This window comes from Hypomesus nipponensis, chromosome 22, assembly GCF_054491055.1.
Source record: "Hypomesus nipponensis isolate SF chromosome 22, ASM5449105v1, whole genome shotgun sequence".
In the NCBI taxonomy this organism is placed as follows: domain Eukaryota; kingdom Metazoa; phylum Chordata; class Actinopteri; order Osmeriformes; family Osmeridae; genus Hypomesus; species Hypomesus nipponensis.
In genome coordinates, this window is record NC_140382.1 from 13687186 (window position 1) to 13711244 (window position 24059).

At 48.6% G+C, this 24059-nt stretch overlaps 1 protein-coding gene and 3 non-coding genes across 4 annotated transcripts; 3 read left to right on the forward strand and 1 right to left on the reverse strand.

The window, feature by feature from the left end:
• Nucleotides 1–1524: 1524 nt before the first annotated feature.
• trnai-aau (transfer RNA isoleucine (anticodon AAU)) lies at nt 1525–1598 on the forward strand. The gene has a single exon. It is a non-coding gene; the product is annotated as a tRNA-Ile (tRNA).
• Nucleotides 1599–2373: 775 nt separating this feature from the next.
• Nucleotides 2374–2445, forward strand: trnaq-cug (transfer RNA glutamine (anticodon CUG)). The gene has a single exon. It is a non-coding gene; the product is annotated as a tRNA-Gln (tRNA).
• A 419-nt stretch (nt 2446–2864) lies between these two features.
• trnaq-cug (transfer RNA glutamine (anticodon CUG)) lies at nt 2865–2936 on the forward strand. Its single transcript has one exon. It is a non-coding gene; the product is annotated as a tRNA-Gln (tRNA).
• Nucleotides 2937–3143: 207 nt separating this feature from the next.
• On the reverse strand, nt 3144–18624 carry frmpd1a (FERM and PDZ domain containing 1a). Its single transcript, XM_084687915.1, has 15 exons — nt 18524–18624; nt 17691–17854; nt 15081–15183; nt 14920–14965; nt 14085–14189; nt 12946–13041; nt 12624–12749; nt 12326–12445; nt 11829–11965; nt 11433–11652; nt 10981–11163; nt 10520–10664; nt 8710–10086; nt 8114–8457; nt 3144–7966 (listed from the first exon to the last, which is right to left on the reverse strand). Exons 1-15 carry the CDS (start codon nt 18622–18624, stop codon nt 4691–4693), a joined length of 6543 nt encoding a protein of 2180 aa, XP_084544041.1. The 3' UTR covers nt 3144–4690.
• Between the last annotated feature and the right edge of the window lie 5435 nt (nt 18625–24059).

A 24059-nucleotide genomic window follows, 5' to 3' on the forward strand; every position in this document is an offset into this window, starting at 1 on the left:
CACGCGCAGCTCCAACATCATCCTGAAGTTTGCAGACCACACCTCCATCCTGGGCCTCATGCCCAACATTGATGAGACTGCCTAGAGAGGTCAATGTCTTGACAACATGGTGCCAGGACAACAATGTCTGCGAGACTCAGGAGATGCGAGTGGAGTTAAGGAAGTGTCGGGGGGGGGGGGGGGGGTCATTTTCCCATTCACATAGATGGAGCTGAAGAGAGCCACCTGCTTCATGTTTCTCTGTAAGTTCATCAGTGATGACCTCGCCTGGTGCAGCCAATCAGATGTGGCAGCAAATATTGCAGGGGGGTAATTCTCAACATTACCTACACTGCCTTTAAATTAACATTGATTTCCTGTTTATGCTTATGCTTGCCGACAGGAATCTCACTATCCAGAATGATCTTGTGTAATACTTTGTACATATGACAACGCTTGTATTTGAGTTGACTTGGAGGAGGTGAGCAAATGTATTAAAACACGTTTTAAATGTAGGTTATAGGTAAAGACTGCCTTAAAATAATAATTTCCTTTTGGAGGATACCCTCTGACTCATAATCCAAGGATAGGCCTATTTTTGTTCTTGGCCACACATAATTCATGGCTAAGCCTATTAGGCTTTAGTTACGGGCCAGGCCCTGGCGTGGTGGACTCATACCAAATGCCATTGAGTCATGTGTTTTTGGGACACATTTACGATGCATGTGCTTCTGGAAAATGATCGCTCAAACCTGCCCCCCCCCCCCCCCCTCCCACGGAGCCTATGACCCAATTATTTGAAGACCAGCTGCATACTGTCAACACATCAACGGTCAACCGGCTTCTTTAGTATTGGTTGGAATGTAGAGGTTTGCCTTGTCACTCTCGATATATGTCTGCCCAGGAGGGGTGAATTTGTTGGTAATAACAGTTGAATTACACAGGTGAAGACGACGTTGTGAAGATTGGGGAAATGACAGTGACCTACAGTATTGCCGTAGCAATGCAGAGGGTGCCACCAGCTTTAACATATTCTTGACAGTGGATTTTCTGTAAATACAATGACGATACAATTATCACAAGCTGGTTAAAGCTCAGATAGGGCTACTGGCAATTTAACCGGCGTAACTAACCGGGGATACTACGAAGCAGGATTTGGGGTTAACGACATAACCCTGTTTTTTTCAGTGTCACGACGGTCGTTCACTCCTTACTGCAGGGTAGATCGCCACAGCAACTACAATGCTAAACTATAGCCTACCTTTATTCTGCAATCTCATACAAACCTAGTCAAGTAAATTTGAGGCTTTCACGTTACCTTTGTGGTCACTGATTGCCACCAGGCGGTGACATGATGTATTTTAGCAAGCACGTCCACATTTTCCGCCAGTTTGTTCTTTGTACTGTGAACAGGACAGAAGTAATATTGTAGAAAACCAATAATAAACACACTGTAACTGAATTTACTGACACCAAATGTCTGTGAACCCAAATATAGGCACTGGATAAGAATTATAAAGTCAAATACCACTTGTCTGAATGTGCGGCCGGTTAGCTCAGTTGGTTAGAGCGTGGTGCTAATAACGCCAAGGTCGCGGGTTCGATACCCGTACTGGCCATATTTTCTTTACTTCAAATCCTGAGAAGGTGATAATGTAAATAAACTATGAATGTGTTGTCTGGTTGAATATGAAATTTGGTCCAATGGTTCAATACTATCATGTGTCGCATTGTTCTCTGCCTGGTTTTGTGAGCTCTCCGACAGACTGTTACTACTGAATAGTAGCCTACCTTACTCGTTGACTGATAAAAACAGATGAATTTGTATCTCTAGCAAGACGTGAGGATCGTAGGATCATAGCAGAGACTATAACCAAAATGTGTAATGTTTCTTAATTTCAGGCTGAGCTGATGGTCAAGGTCCCCTTTTGCCACAAACGTAGGTTAAACCTACACCTTTGACCAGCTGTCAGGCTGTTTATCCAAACTAGCAATTGCCCCCCCAAAATTTGTAGGCCTAGCTAGACTTTTATGTTAGAGTTGCTGCAGCTGCAACAGGCCGGTCAATCGGCTCTTTGCCTCGAAAGCCTGTGTTCTATGTCTGCACATTTCCAGTGGGCCTACTCCCAAGTCTAAATAAACGGAAAGTTACGTGAATTACTGCTTACGGACAACTCATAATGACAACCTCAGGTAGGATAGCTTACTACATTACAACGAAGGAAAGAACATTGCATGTTGAGATCGTCTTAGACTTTTTAATTAGGCTTTCAAATAATCAAAATCATTTTTCAACAAAATTACGTTTCTGGCAGGCCGCCCAAATATGTATATATATATATCTAAGCAAATATGTGTGTAGATTACCCCTTTACGGCAAAATATGTCTTATCTGGTTCTATGGTGTAATGGTTAGCACTCTGGACTCTGAATCCAGCGATCCGAGTTCAAATCTCGGTAGGACCTGAACGTTTTTGAACTAGTCTGTGCGTATCAAGTACCCTTGGTTTCAATGGTTATGTTAAACATGTGACTGACTTCTTTAATCACCAGTTATACACATACAGCATTAGGGTCGTAACATTTCAAGCAGCGTTTGGAAATTATTTTGGTTTTGTAAACTGCCCATTTACAATCAGTGTACTACTGACTTCGTTCAATAGATAATTACAGACCAAGCCTGAAATCTTCCCAAGTCCTTCCTCGCTGTTCCGCTTGTTGCAGCGGTCGCAGCCTTAGAACCAGAGAACCCCAGCCAGCTCCACCAGGGTTTTGAAGCCGTCAGCCAGATATAGTTTTTTTAACCCACCGTCACCACCTTCTGATAACCCACCCACCATTTACAGTCATCGAACCGGAGATGCCCCTAAACTAAGTAATTGAGTGGTTCTATGGTGTAATGGTTAGCACTCTGGACTCTGAATCCAGCGATCCGAGTTCAAATCTCGGTAGGACCTGAACTTTTGAGAGGTCGTTTAAGTATTGTATTTGTGGACATGATTTCATGTTGTAACTTCAAATACAGCCGTGGAACGCAATTGCGCTGATACTTGTCATTGAATACAAATTAAACACATGTCTATATAACAGAAACTTTGTGTGCTACTAGGCAAATACTTTTGACAGTGTCATTGTTTTTTTCAATTTTTTTTATTAATGGTGGGGACTCAAAGCATCACAAAGCAAAAGCAGGCGCATAACTTCCTCAGTCACTCTTGATCCCTGATATTACAACAATGCAGACATGGTTTAAATATGGCATGCTTCGTGGGCACAGATGAATTGAAAGCATATTTTAGCTCTTCATTTCAATGGTTAATTCTTCCTAAAGCAATTATGTGAACATTTTATTACCAAAATGTTTCACTTTATGAAACATAACCCATGCTAAATATGATTCTTTTATTTGTTTGGTGAAGAAAAATAAAACAGAAAACTAAAACTAAATAATTAATACAGCTTTGTAATGTCAGTAAAATTATATAATTAACTGGCCTGGTGACTAGGTGTGAAGTACTGCTTTGTTGAGAAACTGTGAATTTCTGCAGTGAACAGAACATGCAAGTTCAATTCTTTATTTCCAGAAAAATGTTCCGCCCTGGTCACCCTTGACGTTTTGTACGCAACACAGCCAACCCCCACTACAATCATTCTCTGTATGTGGCAGCCATTCTAACGTCTCCAAACTGTCCATAACCATTGTCTGTGCAAAAGACAACAACAAAATTATAAGAAAGACATCAATCCCTTCCTTATCCACCCATTTGAAAAAGTCATACACATTAATAAGCACTGAGCTGGTGTTTATAAAATATCAAACAGAGCTCCCAGAAACATTTATACAAGCTACTCAAGAAAACTATTTTGGTTTTGTAAACGGTCCATTCATGTTCAGTCTACTACTTTCGTCCACTGGAACAGTCAGCCCTGTGACAGACAGGAAATCACAGACCATGTCTGAAATCTGAAAGTGATTCCGAGCACACCCCTGTTTTTTGGAGATGCATGTGTGTGTGTAAGTGCTTTGTGTGTATCTATATATGTGTGTGTATGTGTGTAAATCATTTTCTTGTCTAAAACATTTTTTGTAAACATTCCTTGTTCATTCTGTTTTCCTTGAGATTCTGCTCTGTTTGGCCGCGTTTCCCAGATTTGTTAAGAAGCTCTTAACGTTAAAAGCTTCTTAGGAGCGTTCTAAGAGCGTTCTAAGAGCGTTCTAGAGCGCTCTTAGAACGCTCTTAAGAATCTGAGAAATGCGTCCTTTTCCAGTTTCGATAACTACCAAACTAATAACATGAAAGATAAAAAATAAATAGATCAATAAATATATAGTATATTCAAATATAAATACTTAAATACTGTAACACAGGCAGGTTTGCTTTGAGTCTTGCGATTGTCATTACGTGTGCCTTTATGACAGTGTGACACTTTATTACAGTTTGTTCTACTGAGAGTGATTGACCAGTTAGGGACCAATGCACATTATGCCACTGTTTAGGTCAACCACAAGCACTGTACCCTAGAGGAGGCCTTATGGTCTGTCCATAAGGAGTGTCTCATTTGGTCTGGGATGTCAGGGTGTTAGTGATTAATCACTACGGGAACTTTGACATCGCAGAGGCTATAAAACAACCAATGGGTCTTTAGAACTTCTCATCAAGTCACTACAAGTAATCCTCCGAGTTAAAGGTTAAATAGGCAGCCACATCATTCAAAGGGCAGTGAGCGTACGAAACAGCTGGGTGAGGCAGAAGACGGAGGCGGTGAGTGCTGTGCACTGTTTGGCCAGCAGCTTGGTGCTGAGGTCGTGACATGTCCTTCTCCCGCTCGCCCTCTCCGCCGCCAGTGCAAACTCCCTGAAGGCCCGCGCCACGTCCGCCAAACCGGCAACCGCTTCGCTGTTCCGCCTGTCGCAGCGGTCGCAGCCAGAGAACCAGAGGCACACCCCGGCCAGCTCCACCAGGGTCTGGAAGCTATCGGCCAGGGAGAGGAGCATCTCTTCGGGGCTCTGGCCCACCCTCACCACCTTCTGGCAGCCTGCCATGAGCCGGCGAGCCTCCCCGTGCAGCGTTCGCTTGTTCTCGCTGAAGTGGGCAGGGCAGCTGTCCCTGGGGTGCCTCCCCCCACGTCCTCCCCTGGCCCCGCCTTCTAAGATGGAGAGCAGCTGGTCTACATCTCCGCGAAGTGTCTGGAAACCCGCCGGCGGGGTCGGATAACGGCGTTGGCGCAGTCGGTTGATGGTCTCTTTGTGCGCCTCGGACAAGAAGCAGTTGGATGGCTCCAAAGGGGAAAGATGGGGGCTAACTTCGGTGGAGGAGGAGGGAGAGATGACCATTCGTGGGAAGGAGGGAGAGAGGGAGGCGGAAGGAAAAGTGGAAAGGAGAGAGGAGGAAGGGTGAGAGGTCATCAGAGGAAGCACCTCGGAGGCATGGGTCATGTCACTCTGCGTGCGGCAGGAGAACTCGTAAACTGTCAGCTCATCATCAAAGCTGTCCCCCCCGCTGAAGCAGTTGGTATAGACCATAGGACACCCACACGCATCCAGGGGAGTCTGAACACCTTCCAGCACAGACTCGCACCCAGATGCCAGAATAGAGCTACACCCAAAATCAGGCTTTATCGGTGGGGAAGATTCTGGGTTGGCCTGGCTTTGAGTCTTCGGCTGGGTCTCACAGACAGTGAACACTCCACAGCTTGTGCTAAGTAATTTGACCTGGCCTGAGTCTCCTCCTGCAGGCTTACAGAAGTCTTTAGACATGACACTGCTACCTTCCACTGCCATGCTAGGGAAACTGAGGCCTGGACCATTAAGACTCTGCGTGGTCACTACTATTGCAGCGGGAACAGGATGGACAGGGTTGTTAATTTGAGGTCTGTAGATGTCCGTTTTATTTCTGGAGGTATCTATTTTTGTCTTAGAAATGTTCATTTTTGAGTCTAGATTCAGAGGGCTGAGCTCATTGCAGATTGGCAGGGGAGGGCTTTCATAGACCATCACCACCTTCTCCACCAGCTCCTTGACCTCCGACATAGTCGACTGCGTGATCTCAGCCCCCGTGGTTTCTATGACCACTTCCCCTTCCACCTCTGACCCTGTCAGCGTTACCTCAGAATCGTCCGACTCTGCTGATTCTACCTGACTTGTGTCCTTTACAATGTCAACCTTATTTTCAGCATTGACCTTTGTGATAACTTCTTTGGAGGAGCTCTTGACTGTACTCCCTGGCCCAGTTTGGCTAAGGGATTCTTGGGAACGTGACAAGTAGAGGGGCAGGCTCTGGATCTTCCCTCGCAGGGTGGAAGCCGACAAGCGACCGCCAATGATGCCAGGGGAGCATGGCTGGAGAAGGAACCGAGAAGGGGATGGAGGCTCGTTGGGAAGCTTGTGAAAAGTGGTCACCTTAGGCTTAGCTGTGTCAACATTGTCATTAGCTGTGCTAGCATTAGCCTCCATGCTAGCCATTTTACAACCTGCTTTTTTTGTGTCTGCGAGAGAATCCGGTAGGATGGAGGCTTTGACATTAACCACAGTGGAAGCAGTGCTGACCGGCGTAAGTTTGATGCCTGCTGTAGCATCAAGCTTTGCTGTAATGGAGTTTATGGTGGCAGCAAAATCTGTATTTGATGTTACTGAATGAATTTGTGCAGTCAGAGGATGAACATTTGCAGGCGATTCAACGTTAGCAGTGGTAGCACGATCCAAGCTAAAATCACAGATGTTAGCGTTGCCTTCATCATCACTAGGGGGTACCAAATTGACGCTAGGAACATTTGCTTCATCAATAGCATAAGAAGAATTCAAGCTACTAGTATCTCCATCGCCGAGGATGGAAGTAACGGAGCCAACGATATTCTCAGTGGCAGTATGAACAGCTATAGTGGGGACAGAACTTATTTCAACAGACGCTCTCCCACCCTCGCTCTGTTTGCCATTTGGTAAATCTTCGCTGTGGATTCTGGTTAAGAAACCATCATATACTGGCTGTAGGTAAGGGTTAGGGGGGTTGGTTGGCATGTGCTCTTCCATGCCTCTGTTGCCCCCCTGCCCCCTTTCTGGGTGGGGTAAGTGAGGTGTAGAGAGGTCGTAGAGTGGAGGTAGTGAGGGGGTGGGTGGCGGTGGTGGTGGATGGCTTGGGGGGATAAAATTCCTCCTCACAACTCTACCAGCCCCATACGCCTTGTTATCTGAACTAGGGGATGAGAGTCTTGGAAGGGGTCTGACAGGAACATCCTCACCCTTTTCCTCTTTGTTGAAACAGTGAGGTGGGTTATTGGTCTGAAGTCCCTCTTCAGCAAATACAATTGGTTCTTCAGTGCTGGGTGAGGGCACTCTCCCTTTCTCTTCTCCTGTCTCCTCCCCTCTCCCTGTCTCCTCTCCTGCTTTCTCCCCTGTCTCCTCCTCTCTTGTCTCCTCCCCTCTCTCTTTCTCCTCTCCTGTTTCCTTACCTCTCTTGTCCTCCCCTCCTGTCTCCTCCCCTCTCCCTTTCTCCTCTCCTCTCTCCTCCCCTCTATCTTCCTCCTCTCTTGCGTTCTCCCTGCTCCCTTTCTCCTCTTCTGTCTCCTCCTCTTTCTCTTCCTCTTCCAGGATCTCAGCTAGGAACATATGACCAGCACAGACTCCCTTCAATAACCCCTCTCTCTCATCCCCCTCCTCTTCTCTCTTTCCCACTGTTTTCTGTTCCTCTATCTCTTCCTCCTCCCCGTCCCCTCTTCGGTCGGCGCTCTCCTTCCCGTCGGGGTCCACCCTGGAGCGGACAGCAGAGATAGAGGGGCAGGCTGCCGTCACCAGAGCCGTGACCGATTTGAACTCCATGGAGTCTGGCTCCATCTCCATCTCCTGCTGCCTGGACCTGGAGCTCCTCAGGAGGTCCTTCCTGTCCTCGTCTGGGTCCCGGTGTCGGCTGGGCATGGTGAGGATGGGCTTGGACTCCAGCTGGGCTGGTTCCCCCTCTGTGTGCTTCAGGCAGGAGACGGTGGGAGACGGGTTCTAAGACAATAGATTAGATAGGGTTGGATGCCAAGAACAGTGCTCATTGACATGTACTATGATATCTATCTACTTCTACACCTATTGACACCACAACAGGGTACTAATAAAATGGTTATGAATCATCACTGTCTGTAGAATGCACACCTGGGTCTGTTCAGAAGGTTCTGGGTCAGAGCTCAGCATCTGGCTGTCATCGGCTTGAGCAATGTGGTTCTTCTGGCCCGAGTTCTGGTAAGGATGCTGGTCCTGGTCTTGGTTGTTGTCGGGGTCTGTTTCTGGGAAGGATACTCTGGAGGTGAAGTTTGTCTCCATGAAGGATCGTCGCTTTCTGGACCTTCTCCTCAGTCTGGCCCTTGCCTCTCGTCCTCCTCCCTCCTCCTCGCTTCCCCCTTCATCCTCTTTTCCGTCCCGCCGCTGTTCTGGAATGCTGATTCCAACATCGCTCGGGCTCACACTTCGACTATCTTCTCTCATCTCAGCGGCAAAATCTGGACATAAGAATGATTCAAGTGAAAAAAAATGTAAAAATCTCATCAAAGAAAGGGACAATTGCTTCCTTGGAGAACCACAAAGGTCACTGTGAATAATTACACTCCAACCTCCTCGACCTCCTAATCTTCTACCGTTAATTGGGTTTTAAATGTGCAGCGCTTGAATAATAATATTAGTGCTCTTTCGGGTGTCTTAGTTGACAGACCTTCACACCCATCATTTTTTAGACCCATAATTCTTCCACTCACCTCGAGGCACGGCTCCCGACGTTGGGTCTTCGGGCGAGGCAAAGCGGTCGCTGGCATCAAAGAACTCCTCCTCCGAACTGCTGTCTCCAAAACCGGGTGGTGGCTGGAGGATGGGCACGGACTCCAGCTCCAGCGCCGGAGGCTGCTCCTCCTCCTGCTCCTCCTCCTGCTCCTCCTCCTGCTCCTCCTCCTCTTCTTCGGCCTGTACCGCTGCCGGGCTGCGATCGCTATGGAGGCGGGAAAGGCTGTGAGCGCTATCCGGGGTGACGTTCGAGCAGATGTTGTAGTAACACCTGGCGTCGCTCTGCTCAAAGTTGAACACGCAGTCTAGGTGGGAGGGGGGGGAAGGGGACGCGTGGAGGCGCTCAAGACAACCCTCCCCGCCTTTGTCTCGTTCCTCGCCGCCCGTCTCTGACGTGTCATCCGTCTCCCTCCTCTCCCCCTCCCTCTCCCCCTCGTCCTCGTCCTCGCTGGCCTCTGGGGGGCTCGGCAGGTATTCCACCATGCGGGAAAGCTCGGCAAAACACAGGAAGTTGTCTGACACAGGGTCAAAGGTCATGTCCGCGGGGGAGAGGTGGGGGTCGTCCTCGTCATTGGTCGTCCTGTGTCCCCCTTCTCTCACCTGGTGGGGTGCAGACGGTTCCCACCTGGAATGAGGGGGGTCAACTGTGAGGCGGAAGAGGGGATGGGCATGCGGGGCAGGGGGAGAGAGGAGGTGGGGATGAGGGGGGGGATAAGTATGGGGGTAAGTGTGATGGTGGGCGGAGGATGAACAGGAAATGAGGTCGTCTTCCTCTAGGGCGTCCAGTGAGTCGCTGGAGATGCTGGTGATGAAGCGTGAGTCCGTCCTACAGGATTCAGACGCCTCCGACACAGAGGGGTGGTCCTCCACAGCTAGCATCTCTCCTCCTCCCTCCCCCACCACTCTTTTGATCCCCATTTCTGCTCCTCCTCCCCCCCCCACCTCCTCATTCCCCACTCCATCCCCAGTCTCCTCCTCTATCTTCTCGTTTCCCCCTTCTCCAGCCCCCTGAATTCTCTCTTCCTCCCTCCCCTCCGTTTCTCCTCCTCCCTCCACCGGTTTCTTGTTCTCTCTGTTTTCAGAAGAAACCCTTTCAGCGTGATTCGCTCTTTTCTCCTCCTCCTCCTTCTCCCGTTCCTCTTTCTTGCGAGATTCCTGACACGACTTCTCCCTCCTCCGCACTCTCCTCTTTTCTTCACGCTCTTTCCGTTTCTTCTTCAGCTGCTCCCTCGCGTGTTCGGGGTCCGACGTGGACCTGGGCCTGGGCTGCTTGCTGCAGGACACGAGGGTGACCAGGGTGTCCATGTCCAGATCTGACGAGTCATCGGTATCGCTGCCACAACGCGACACGTAACCTGCACACACACACAGACACACACTCAGAACAACATGAAACCTCCGACTACATCTTCTCCTGTTACTTTCAACAGGCCAAATGTATGTCCTCTCTGGAATCGGATCTACATTATGTCAAAGTATCATCGATCAGTGTACCGGAAATGGCAGTATAGTTTCAGACACCGTCTTTTCCCTCATCTCTGTACAATGTTCTATGTCAATGTATGGCTCATGGCTCTTACAGAATTGAACTCATCATCCAAAAGGCCTTAAATCAAGGCATACCGGTTGGCCTTAGCGCAATAGGCCACGTTCGTGGTTTGTGAAATAAGCAGTAAGGTGGTTCATTTGGATGAAAAAGAAGGTAGTCAATACATTATAAAGAAATGGTAGAGGAAGCGAGTTTAGTTTTCAGCTCATGGGGTTGAGGGTGGGTGCAAGTGTTTGTACCCTCCTCTGCCGACACCCGGTGTTTCCTGGTGGGGTCTGTCCAGGGGAAGATGTTGATGTTGGGGTCCACCAGCAGACGACAGTAGCCAGCCACCAGACAGGAGAGGTCCTTGGCTGCTACAGACTCCAACAGCAGAGTTATGGGCTGGAGCAGAGGAGAAGAGGAGGAGAGAGAAGATTTCAAAAGGTCATATTATTCAACTCAGCAGGTTGGATATGGATTTTGAGCCCAATTTAGATGTTTGGCTACAGGGTTACTTTCTTAACCAAGCTTAGTCGAGCTTTCTTTCCCAACCCAGGCAAATGTAATGAATATAGAAGAAGAAGAAGAAGACAAATATTTAGTGTTAAGTGTATCCGTATCTACAGGAAGTGTAGCGTGTGTGCCTTTGTCTCTCGTGTGCATGACATAGATACTGTAGTATGCTTCTATGTGTGTGTGTGTGTGTGTTTGATCTGACCTTGATTTCCTGCAGGTAGATCTTGACCAGGCTCACGCGCTCAGACTCGGGCAGCAGCTCGATGCGCGTGATGCTGCTGAATTCGGTCAGCGTGGTCATGATGCTCAGCTTGTGGTTGACCACCTGGCTCACGCCGTAGCGTGCGCCCACCAACAGGGTCACCATGGATTCCCTATCCTGCAGCTGGGGTGGCGTAGGGGGTGGGGGGGGGGGGGTGGGGGGTGGGGGGGTGGGGGAGTAGAGACGGTGTGCACGTGAAGGGGGTGGGGGTACTTGAGTTGCATAGCAAGTTTTTGACATGACAGGTGACAGACTCCATTGCTATGTGTAGGGGTGGGGGCGCCTTGTGTACGGTTATTAAGGAAGGAGGACGGGTGTTCAAGTCTTCATTTTCATTTTTTTTTTTATTAGGAAGTATTGTCAGTTTTGTATTCTCTCTCTCTCTCTCCTACCATCATGGTGGCGCTGAAGGACTTCCCCCCAAAGGACTTCAGGTCGCTCAGCTCCTCCAGGTAGTTAGTCCTCGCCTGATTTGCCGTGAGCACCTTCTGCTTGGGCTCAATCAGTGCCTGGCTCTTCTTCATGTGGTAGCCAATAGCCTTCCTCAGATCCTTCTCCCTCATGTTCCTCAGGAGGGTGGACGACACAAAGTTCTCGATGCCCCATGTTTTCCTATAGGTAAGTTCAGAACCGTCCACCGCGTGTGTGCGTAAGAGAGGGTGCAGAAAGAGCGCTGTGTGTGTACATTGTGTGTGTGTGTGTGGAAACCATTTGTGCCTCTATCCGTACTTGCAGTGCATTGTGGGAGTACATTTATGCATGTAGGCGCGTGAGCTTGTAGGACTCACGTGATGATCTTCAGGTTGGTCTTAGGGGACTGTCCACAGCTGGCTAGTCTCTCCTGGATGTGCAGAGCGGCTAGTCTCAGGGCCGTGTTGCACCTCATCTCCACCGCAAACCTCTCCTGCAGCACGTCGTTCACGCCCTGGAAACACGCGCATGTTGGGGAGTCAGGTGGCTGAGCGGTTAGGGAATCGGGCTAGTAATCTGAAGGTTGCCGGTTCGATTCCCGTCGTGCTAAATGACGTTGTGTCCTTGGGCAAGGGGGTATGTCCCTGTACCTACTGTAAGTCGCTCTGGTTAAGAGCATCTGCGAAATGACTAAATGCTGTACGCACATCCTTGTACACACTATCATAAACATCTCAACCGATTACTCGTCCCATTTTCACTGATAGGTCATCGGTGTAAACATGTCTGTTGGGTTACGTGTGTGAGACTGTTGAAGTCACACGACTCCTCGTCCCCATTTCCGCACTCCGTCGGCTCTCTCACATCCACTCACCTGCAGATAGAGGTACTCGAAGGCCGTGGGGTCATCCTGTAGCATGTCCTGGGGGTCTCTGGGCATGAAACACACACGGAACAGGCACCTGAAGTCGTGAGACTCCCTCTTCTGGACCACCTGTAGTACACACACACACACATTCAGAAATGAATGGTCGGTGACTGTTCGAAACTGGTCGAATGACTTGCGTGCTTGTGAGTGTGTGTGTCCTGCACATGCACGTCAATACGGCCTGAAAAGTGCAACTGGGAATTTGCCTTTGGACAGCGAGTGGAACTGTGTGTGTGCAGTGTACCTGCTGGATCCTCTCCTCGTCGTGTAGAAGCAGGAGTTTGGTAATGCTGTACTGCTGCTCCAGCACTAGAGAGAAGTGCTCGATGCGAGACAGGGACAGCTTCTCTTTCAGAGTCATCACAATGTCCTAGCAGTGGCCAGAGAAACGGAGATCATCCCACATTAGTAGTAGGAAATATGACAGTAGTGCTGTGGACGCAGCTTACATGGGCTTGTATTGTGCTTTTCATAGCACCGCGTACGAGTCGTGTGCTGGTGTTGTGCTTCACACTGTGGTGTTGTTGTAGCGACTGTGTTCTCAATGTGTGTGTTGGGTTAGGTACCTTTACAGTGGTGTTGGGTTCAAACTTGAAGGCCTTGGTCTGGCCGTTTTCTAGGTACACCTTCAGAACGTTGGGCAAGAAGAGCAGAGAGTTGCCCTGGAGACAGTGTAGGAGTCAGAGCAGGGTCATAGAGATACAGAGGGATGAGAAGAGGAAGGAGGAGAGGGGAATGAGTACGAGGATGATTTATGCATTAAACCAACATTACACAAGAAGGGAAATTTGACTTCTTTCTCATTAGGTAAGCAGGAAATATAGAGCAAGAGAGGGAGAAAGAGAGAGAGAGAGAGAGACATAGAGAGAGAGAGAGAGAGAGAGAGAGAGAGAGAGAGAGAGAGAGAGAAGAGAGAGAGACAGCAAGTGGAACAAGACAACATTTTAATATCAAAGCTGAGTCTACAGGGACATAATCTGTTAATAGAGTTCTGTTAATAGGGGGATTCTTTCATATCTCTCAGACCACATCTCCATCTGTCTCTTTCATCCTGCTAGCATCCTTGTGCCCGCCTCCCTCAAATCTTCCCTAATACTGTGCACGTCACGATTAGGTCTCTCTCCATGTTTCTGTGACATCATTCCTCTCTCAATCCCTCACTTTTCTCTCCCTGGCCTGATTCCATCTCTCGCTCTCTTTCTTGCTTTCTCCTCCACTCCCTTCTGCTCTTTCCTCTCACCGTTCTTTCACTTTTTCTCTCCACCTCCTCTTGTTCTCCACCCCCTCTCCCTCCATCCCTGTCTCTAATGGGGTATTTATTGTCCTTTAATCACTGTTGTTCAGGAGGGGAAACGTGACTGGGACAGATTGATCCCTCATGTCTAAGAAAAATAATGGCAGCCCAGTCTGTTTGTGCGGTTTTCTGACCCATAGTATTTATTTATAAATCCACTGGGAGGATGGGAACTCTAAACCGCACCAGTGTGGGTTTCCTTCCAAACACAGGAAGGAATAGGGAGACTTAGCATGATTAACTTGCGACGCCATATCAAGCGTTTGATAATGATGGTTCAAAAGGATATTTATAGGATGAAGATCACAAGCAGTCAGCACTGCACACTGTAAAAGACCAATGCCATCCAGAGATCCAGTGGAAGGCATGGAGCCTGGCCTGACATGCAGGCGGGTGACTTTGAAGTCTCACCTGAGAGTGTCCGTTGACTGCGACCTCCTCCGCGAAGCGTACCTTCACCGGGTTGGACTTCAGTTTGGCCCTCTTCTCTGGAGTGATAAAGGAGGACTTGGGTCCCTGCAGAATTGAAGCCGGGAGGTGAATAGCGTCACCACAACGTTAGCTTCACTGAGGAATGTTAACTTCACTGGGGAACGCTCGATTAAGATTCTATGAAGACGGTTGTTATGTCCTTTTCGTGTAAAACAGATCAATGTTAGAGACCCAGTGTAATTGAACGAAAGAGCTGTTTTGAAGCGCTTTCCACTCAAAGGGATATCAGACCAGGGTGATTTCCAAATGTAAAAGACGAATACAGCAGATGACATCCGGTGAGGCATCCAAATCAGATTGAGTATGGTGCATTTGTGATCATTAGAGGAACTCTAGACGTTTCTGTTCTTCATGTCAAACACACACAGACATATTGTACACTCAGAAGAACACACATCTACACACGTTCACGCACAATGATTAGGAGACGTATGAGAGCTGATAGTGTGTGTGTCCGGGTGCAAAGCTCTCCATCAAGGTCTCTGGGGGGAGCGACTCTGTGTTGTCACTTTTACGATGATAAAGTGAGACCTTGGCCTCCTGAGTTAGTGTGTGTGTGTGTGTGTGTGTGTGTGTGTGTGTAAGCACCGCAATCTTCCAACTACGATGACAGATCTAAAATAGGTTCGATGACAACAGCGCTCCAGCATCCTGTGTGTGGGTGAGAACTTCCTGCATGCCTATTTTTGGTGTGCATTTGTGCATATACATATACCTGTGTGTGTGTGTGTATGTGTGTGTGTGTGTAACTCACCACTGTGGTTCGCAGGACAGTCATTATCACTGAGTCCTGACATTCCCTAAAGAGAGAGAGAGAAGATGACGTGAGTATGGAGACAGGGGAGGAGCAGAGACATGACTGCAATGACAAACAGGTCTGTGTGTTTGTGTGTGTGTGTGTGTGTGTGTGAGTACCTGATTATGTCAGCAGCTTGCTCCGGGGTCAGGTCATCAACGGCTACATTGTTGATTTTTACGACCTGGTCGCCGGGGATGAGTGGACCATCAGCAGGACCTCCTAAACACACACAAACAAATACACACACACATACGTACAATCCTCATCACTCCATTAGTGACATCAAGTTCACCAGTGACAACACATCAAGGGGGAGGGAGAGGGGGAGGGGGAGGGGGAGGGGGAGGGGGAGGGGGAGGGGGAGGGGGAGGGGGAGGGGGAGGGGGAGGGGGAGGGGGAGGGAGAGGGAGAGGGAGGGGGAGGAGGGAGAGGGAGAGGGGGAGGGAGAGGGAGAGGGAAAGGGGGAGGGGGAGGGAGAGGGAAAGGGGGAGGGGGAGGGAAAGGGGGAGGGGGAGGGAAAGGGAGAGGGAAAGGGAGAGGGAGGGAGAGGGAGAGGGGGAGGGAGAGGGAGAGGGAAAGGGGGAGGGGGAGGGAGAGGGAAAGGGAGAGGGAGGGAGAGGGAGAGGGAGAGGGGGAGGGAGAGGGAAAGGGGGAGGGGGAGGGGGAGGGGGAGGGAAAGGGAGGGAGAGGGAGAGGGGGAGGGAGAGGGAGAGGGAAAGGGGGAGGGGGAGGGGGAGGGAAAGGGAGAGGGGGAGGGAAAGGGGGAGGGGGAGGGGGAGGGGGAGGGAAAGGGAGAGGGGGAGGGGGAGGCAAAGGGAGAGGGAGAGGGAGGGAGAGGGGGAGGGAGAGGGAGAGGGAAAGGGGGAGGGGGAGGGGGAGGGGGAGGGAAAGGGAGAGGGGGAGGGAAAGGGGAGGGGGAGGGGGAGGGGGAGGGGGAGGAGGAGGGGGAGGGGGAGGGAGAGGGGGAGGGGGAGGGGGAGGGGGAGGGAGAGGGAGAGGGGGAGGGAAAGGGAAAGGGGGAGGGGGAGGGGGAGGGGGAGGGGGAGGGGGAGGGGGAGGGGGAGGGGGAGGGGGAGGGGGAGGGGGAGGGGGAGGGAGAGGGAGAGGGGGAGGGGGAGGGGGAGGGGGAGGGAGAGGGAGAGGGAGAGGGAGAGGGAGAGGGAGAGGGGGAGGGGGAGGGGGAGGGGGAGGGGGAGGGGGGAGGGGGGAGGAGGGAGAGGGAGAGGGAGAGGGAGAGGGAGAGGGAGAGGGGGAGGGAGAGGGAGAGGGGGAGGAGGGAGAGGGAGAGGGAGAGGGAGAGGGAGAGGGAGAGGGAGAGGGAGAGGGAGAGGGAGAGGGAGAGGGAGAGGGGGAGGAGGGAGAGAGGGGGAGGAGGGAGAGAGGGAGGAGGGAGAGGAAGGGAGAGGTAGAGGTAGAGGGGGAGGGAGAGAAAGAGGGAGAGGGAGAGGGACAGGGAGGGGGAGGAGGGAGGAGCAGGTTGACAGCCAGAGCTTAGCAGGACCACAGTGAGAGCACCAAGATGACAGGCAGGGACAGATGGTGACAGGCTGGGCACTGAGCTATAAACACTTGTCTCCCAACTAAGACCCCCGTGGCTTACGTTATGGACAACACCCAAACAAATGCACACACATGCCAACACATATAGCTGTAAACAACATTCCTGTTCTTTTACGGGGGTCAGATTAGTTTGTATGAGATTTTGTGAAACATTTAGGATATCTCAATAAAACTCTGGAACCTTAATATATGATACACAGTACATGTATTATACATAATGTATTATCTACTTTTGGGATGTGATATTTTTTACCTCCCAAGAGGTCAATCACTGTGTCTTCATAGCACGTTTGATGGGAACTATTTGATGCTATTGATCCACATGACCATTATTTTCCCTGTTTCCTGTAATTCTTGTGACCATGCCAGTTCCTTCTACAACCTCAGCAATATCTTATACCTATTTCCATCACCACAAGTCTTAACAGAAACCCCTAATGGGTTCCACGAAACACTGTAAAACATTTTATATGACAGTCAGTCAAACTCTCTGACATGACAAACGGATTCTATCACCATTCATTGCATAGGCTAGCGTTCCACTGAATTAAAAAATGCCATTAAGATATTTGCAACTGAGTAAATAACCACCAGACTTAATTTACTTAATGTATGAGTGTGTTTTTTAGGTACTTTGATTTAGGGAGCCAAAACAAATATACAGGAAACACCCCCTACTCAGCAACTTTTACCAAAAGTTTAAAAAAATAAATATATATATATATATATTCATATCTGAAGAGGCGGACTGAGACAGAAACTGGGGTGTGAAGTTACTGTTTCAGATGATAGAGAAGGCAGCTGGTGAAGTATCACATGGGCACACCGTTATGGGCAGTGAGGGTAGATTGGATGATGCCAGTTGGTTGATCCTGAGGCAATTTGAAGCCTTGCCTCAGCAAAGAAGACCTTTCCCTCACTCTTCCTGGGACTGTGCAACAGATTAGTGTCACAGTATGTTACTTTTGTGTCTGTGTGTGTGTATGAGGGGCAGAGGTTAAGCTCAGTAAAGCGCAGTGGTCATTACATTCTCTGTTAACTCCTTCCACGAAAGTTGCCATTTGTTTTTGCGTACAGTACGAGTTTATTTTCTTCCAACTTCAAGCTTGTAAGTACATCGAACATGGCCATTTGTAATATGGCCTGAACATGGTTCTAAACCCTACCTGGGTGGACATCTTGCACCAGTATGGGGGTCTGAGGAGACAGGCTGAGCCCGTGGGAGTTGAGCAGGGGGTCCTTCAGGATCTGAACCGTCAGGCGCACCGGATAGTTCCTCTGGTCCGACGCACCGGGCTCCCCGGCCTTCCCCTCCACCAGGATCCTCTCTCTGGAGAACAAAGACGGACAAGATGGACACTTATGGATGAGAGTCAGACACGTCCCATTTGGTTGGCACCAGACACCCTGATACATTTACAGAAATACATTGATTTTGAAGCACTGCAATGTGCTTGTGCGTGTGTCCCCTTTTGAACAAGCTGCCATGATGACAGAGATGTCATTGTTAAAATTGTCAACCTAGTCTAGAGATAATTAAGAGTACATGAGGGAAGTCTGTTTATCAACTTTCATCAAACGCTGATGGATATTATTGGTAATGTTTTACAAAGCACTTCTATATCAACAATGAAAAGCTAAAGACCATGTATATGTTAAGGTGTTTGGTTAACCTCTCAGGCCAGATCTCACACAGTGAAATAACACACCACTCATTTTCGATGACAAAACCCATGGCAGCAATAGTTGATGAAAGGTAATCTAATAAACTTTGGGGGAATCAAACCCTATCTTTTTTATAAACTCAGTGTTTATAATACTTAATGTTTATTTTGGTATTTTGTGGAGGCTGTCAACTGTTTTTCTAAAGACACCAATATGCAATTCCACATGCAGCGTTAATCTCTAGTCTTTTACATTATAAAAGCCTCCTATGTAGAATGTTGTGCTCTTAAACACAGTCAAATTGAAATACACTTGAACCTAAAATAATTCTGACCTGCTGCTGGAGTCCCTGGAACGTCGGAGCCACCTCCCCACCACCTGCTCCACCCGGCTGGTCCTGCGGGAGGGAGAGCGGCTACGGTCCCGCTCCTCCATCTGGCTGCGTGGGTCAGAGGGCACGTGGTCAAAGGTCAGCGAGGACAGGGATAAGTGCATAGGTCAACATGGCCAGCCACTCGAAATGCATCATGAGGGGTAGGCACATGAGGTGAACAGGACTGCTCACGAGACACACAGTATTCACAGTTAATTATGGGAACGTATATGTAGATAAAGTAAAGGGCATTCGTCATAGCTTACTCTGCTTGTCTTAACTAGAAAGTCAAAATTAAAGTAACCGTAGTCCGATAAGTGTAGATGATTTCTGCTTTCTCTCATCTTAGACTAAGCTGGGTGGTGAGCATTAGCGATGGGTTGGGGTAAAAGGGGATGTCACTTGTGGCCACGTCCTAATAGTCTCTCAGCTAGACTGGTGATCTCATGCTAAAAGGGTTCTGATGGCCAATCATGTCAATAAGCCTGAATTACGTAATATGGTCCCTAATTGTCAGCACAGGGCGTGGCGTCTCCTGAAAATGGGTCCCTCAGTGGGAAACTTATGTGAAGTGCTCGTTAGAAACGAGTCTGAGAAAGTTGAAGTCTGGTTATTGCTGAATGTCTGGTTATGATCTTTATTTTTCTTCTTTTCTGTGGTGTACAGAGATGGTGTGTGTACAGTGTGTGGTGATTTTAAGTAGTTTTTGTTACACATTATAGTTTCTGGTGGACCCTCCTAAATGGTCAATCTTAAGAGGGCTCTTACAGGCTCACCTCAGAAAGTGATCTCCTTTGACCGGGTGCTCCAAAGATTTGACTATGTAAAGGTTATTGCAAAAATGTGCATTAGATTTACTAACAAGTTAGTGACTGGGTGAATGAATGAATTGGTGTTTTGCATTTAAAAAGACTTAAATGATTGAATGGATGATTTCAACTGTGTCTCTGGGACTCCCACTTGACACGGCTACAGGAAGCCACAACAAACAGACAGACAATAGTGATGATCAGGCATTAAAGCCGTCCATTAGAGATAGAGGGAGGATGGAGACGGGGATTGATGGAGGGACGGGCCGGGGAGTTCAGAGGAAGAGCACACAGGGGCTGTGGGAGACAGAAAGAATGGAGGGGATGGAGGACGATAAAGAAAGAGCGTGGCAGAAAGGAAAGCAGAGAACGGACAGAGGAAGAGTGAATAAAGAACGGGGGGAAGGAAGAGAGTGAGCCAGAAACTAAAAGGCGAGTCAGGGGGAGGGGAGGGTCTGAGGATGGGGAACAGAGAGAGGATGAGGAACGACAGCGAGGGTCGAGATCCAACCCGGAGGAGGGAATACGCACACATGTTTGGAAAGAGGGAGATTACGCGAGGGAGTGAAGGGAGGAGTACCGGAGAGAAAGGGGTATCTCCAGAGACCTTGTATATGAGTCATGGCCTGTCTATGTCTCCATCTGTCTGTCCCATCTTACCCTTCTCATATTACACAATGGCCACAAGAGAGAAATGGGCTGAACCAGGCTAAACCATGGGCAAAAAGGTACCAGAAACTGTAAAACACACACAAGCCAATAGCAAAACAACCATATTATCTCATAACAGTAGTCCAAGTGTCCCAATCTTTCAAATCTTTCGTAAACATATTTTTGTTTCATGTAAAAAAAGAATGGATCTGATCAGGAAGAGTGCCGTACCCTGTACAAGAAACATAACTCATCTCATTAAAGAGAAATCATAACTCATCTCATTAAAGAGAAATCATAACTCATCTCATTGAAGAGAAATGTTAAATAGTTCATCCCTTTCCATAGAATTCAGCCACTTACTGTGAGTGTAAGTAGTCTTTGTCAGAATCTGTCACTCCACTCTCTTGCTGTGTGTGTGTTTGTATCTCTCTCTCTCTGTATCTCTGTCTCTCTGTATCTCTCTCTCTCTCTGTATCTCTGTCTCTCTGTATCTCTCTCTCTCTCTGTATCTCTGTCTCTCTGTATCTCTGTCTCTCTGTATCTCTGTCTCTCTGTATCTCTCTCTCTCTCTGTATCTCTGTCTCTCTGTATCTCTCTCTCTGTATCTCTGTCTCTCTGTATCTCTCTCTCTCTGTATCTCTGTCTCTCTGTATCTCTCTCTCTCTGTATCTCTGTCTCTCTGTATCTCTCTCTCTCTGTATCTCTGTCTCTCTGTATCTCTCTCTCTCTCTGTATCTCTGTATCTCTCTCTCTCTCTCTTTCTCTTTCAGCTTAGAGTGGTCTATGCAACAATCCGATTTCCCATTCCAGTACATTTGTACTTCTAATCTAATACTACAAAATATGTATGGTTGTGTGGGGGCTATTACAAAAACTGAGTAGCTGCAGAGCAACAAATAAGGGTATGCTTGTACACACACACACACAAACACACACACACACTGTAAAGGCTAATGGGCTATGGCAGCCCATACAGATTAGGCCCTACTCAGCTCTTTCACTCTCCCACTCCACCACTTTCTTACCCCCCCCCTCTCTCTCTCTCTCTCTCTCTCTCTCTCTCTCTCTCTCTCTCTCTCTCTCTCTCTCTCTCTCTCTCTCTCTCTCTCTCCCTCTCCCTCTCCCTCACCCTCCTCCTTTCCCTCTCTCTCTCTCTCTCTCTCTCTCTCTCTCTCTCTCTCTCTCTCTCTCTCTCTCTCTCTCTCTCTCTCTCTCTCTCTCTCTCTCTCTCTCTCTGTCTCTTTCTTTCTCGTCTTTCATATGTCTCTACTTCCACTATCTAGTCTGTAGGGCTCTCCGTTACAACAAAAGTAAATTCAAAAATATAGCAGAAGACATATCAACCCCCCCCCCCCACACACACACACACACACACACCAACACACCCAGCTAATGGGATTAGAGTGTGTTCTTTAGACTGTGGACATGGTGTTACTGCGTCACCCCTGCTGAGCCAGATTAGAGACTCACCTCAACCAACAACCAACAGACCTACATAATGGGAGCCACGCACACGTCCACATGCACACACACTGACCTGCTCTCAGCCCCCGTGTATCAGGGCTCCATGGTGGAGGCAGTAGCTACACCCCTGCTCGGCTCTCTCTTCGGTCCTCAAGCTGAGGAAGAGGAGGGTGCTGCCTCTTCATCTCCTAGAAATAGACGTGGAAATGAGAAGGTTCATTAAAGCTACGTGTCTGATGGTGGGGGCAGCGTGCGTGTGTGTGTGTTCGTTTCATTGTGTTTGTGTGCAGTGCATGATCTGGAGAGATGCAGGTGTGTGATCAATGTCTCTGTGTTGGCTCCTCACATTGTGTGCGTTTTCATCTGAAGAGAGGAGACGCAACAATGAAACAATGAGAAGGGGAGGCTGGCTTTCATTTGTCGTTCTAATCAAAGCGTTTGGCTGCCATCAGAGAGAGAGAGAGAGGAGAGAGAGAGAGAGAGAGAGAGAGAGAGAGAGAGAGAGAGAGAGAGAGAGAGAGAGAGAGAGAGAGAGAGAGAGAAAGAGAGAGGTTGATAGAGAGAGGTTGATAGAGAGAGGTTGATAGAGACACATCCAGGCAAAGAAGAGATACGTCAAGAGCGTGAGACCATGGAGGAGGAGAGGCCCGAAGAGGGAAAGGGGAACATGGAGACAATGGAGAGAATCAAAGAGGGAGAGATACAGACAGGCAGGCAGACAGACAGATAGGCAGACAGGCAGGCAGGCAGGCAGGCAGGCAGGCAGGCAGGCAGGCAGGCAGGCAGGCAGGCAGGCAGGCAGGCAGGCAGGCAGGCAGGCAGACAGACAGGCACCGTAATAAACAACTTAAAAAGGCAGGGTGCAAGAAGGGCAGAAAGACGCACAAAAAAGGTCCGACATATGAAAAGCGGAGGAGAGGAGGGTGCGCGGCAAGCCCCATCGCAGTAGAAAGGTTCGTCAGAGTCCCACTTGCCTCTACACTGCTCCAAACATCATCAATATTTAACTAAGCCTCTACAAAGCCTTGGGAACAGAGATGCTGGAATTCTTCTGCTACCCTCTCTTCCTCCCTCTCTTCTCTATCTATCTGTCTGTCTGTGTCTGTCTACCTACCTATCAACCTGTTTCTTAATTGACCTCTCTCTCTCTGTCTATTTATATATCTATATACATTTTGTCTGTGTAGCAGGCATGATTGATCAGCTGGTTTACACCACAGGTTTTCCGACTGTAAATTTCAAAGCTATTCTAGACCGAAGTGAATCGTAGATGTTCATGGCTTGTTCTAGACTTCTCCATTGGGTTGGGCTGCTGAGTGAAGCCTGACACCACTCTCTTCTCAGTGCTCCATACAGTTGGGAGGTCTGTGCACTCAACACACACACACACACACACTCATACACAAGCATTTGATCACTAAAGTGAAGCTGACAGCAAATGTGGAAATGCGAGGAAATGGAGGCATTTTGTGTTTCCATCTATGAGTGTGCACATGTTTGGGTGCGTTTACATGTTTAAGTGTGTTTGTTTTGTTGTGGGTGTGTTTTTGTGGGGTGTGTGTGTGTCTGTGGTGGTGTGTATTCAAGTGGCCTGCATAAGTTAGTGTGTGTGTGTGTATGCGCGTGGTTGTGCTGTGGTGATTGTATGCCTGCCTGTATGTCTGCACGTGTGTGCGTGTGTTTCTATGTGCAAGCGTGTAACTCAGAGTGCTGCTACCATCAATAATGCATCTAGATAATGCAGCCGCACCACTCCATCAACAACTCCATCCTCACAGCCCTACTAACGCAGACAGAAAGATAGACGGACTGGCAGGCAGACAGGCAAACCGAAAGACATGCAGACAGACTCGCAGGCCAACCGACAGGCCGAGAGACAGGCAAACAGTCAGACAGATAGACAGGCAGGTCAACAGACAGATGACAGGCACGCAGGCAGGTAGGCACAAAAAGGGAAACAGTCAGAAAGACAGACAGGCAGATCAACTGACAGGCATGTGTGTGCCCATATGCATTTGTGTATCTGCCAGTGTGTCTTGTCTTTCATCCCTCTCTCTCCAGGATTTGCAGTTTGCCGTGTTCCGATGACAGGAGACAAGGGACAAAATCCAATTAGCTCCTCGCTCTCAAATCCCCACCCATAGGCCAGGAAATGGCTTACGACTGTCTGCCAATTACCTCTGATCCACAAACACATATGTGAACAAACGGACACATAAGCACAGGAACAAGAACAAGTGACATGCTCACATATACTGATAAAAGAACACACTCGATTGTCAAGAATGTGTAGAGTATAGCAGGTGTGTGTATGTGTGTGTTTGTGCATGTGTGTATTGGTGAAACCTGAGCTACACCTGTTAAATACCAACAGTCGTGTACATAGATGTCGGATCCAATCGTTTGGAATGATGAGATAAACTGGTTGTGAATTATCTATGAATGCTGTGCATCACTTTCCACTCCGTCATGCAACTTAGCATGTGTTCCTGTGTCTGCATGGGTGAGCATGTGTAAGTGTGTGTGTGTAAGTGTGTGTGTGTGTGTGTGTCTGTGGGTGTGACCACTGG

What these genes read in the sequence shown, in the direction of transcription:
- frmpd1a (XM_084687915.1), bottom strand. Translation starts at nt 18,624, where the DNA reads ATGGAGGAGCGGGACCGTAGCCGCTCTCCCTCCCGCAGGACCAGCCGG. An exon ending in TCTACCTGCAGGAAATCAAG is followed by an intron (nt 10,665 to 10,980) that starts GTCAGATCAAAC and finishes CCTCTGCTCCAG; the next exon opens with CCCATAACTCTGCTGTTGGA. An exon ending in AACCTTCTGAACAGACCCAG is followed by an intron (nt 7,967 to 8,113) that starts GTGTGCATTCTA and finishes CTATTGTCTTAG; the next exon opens with AACCCGTCTCCCACCGTCTC.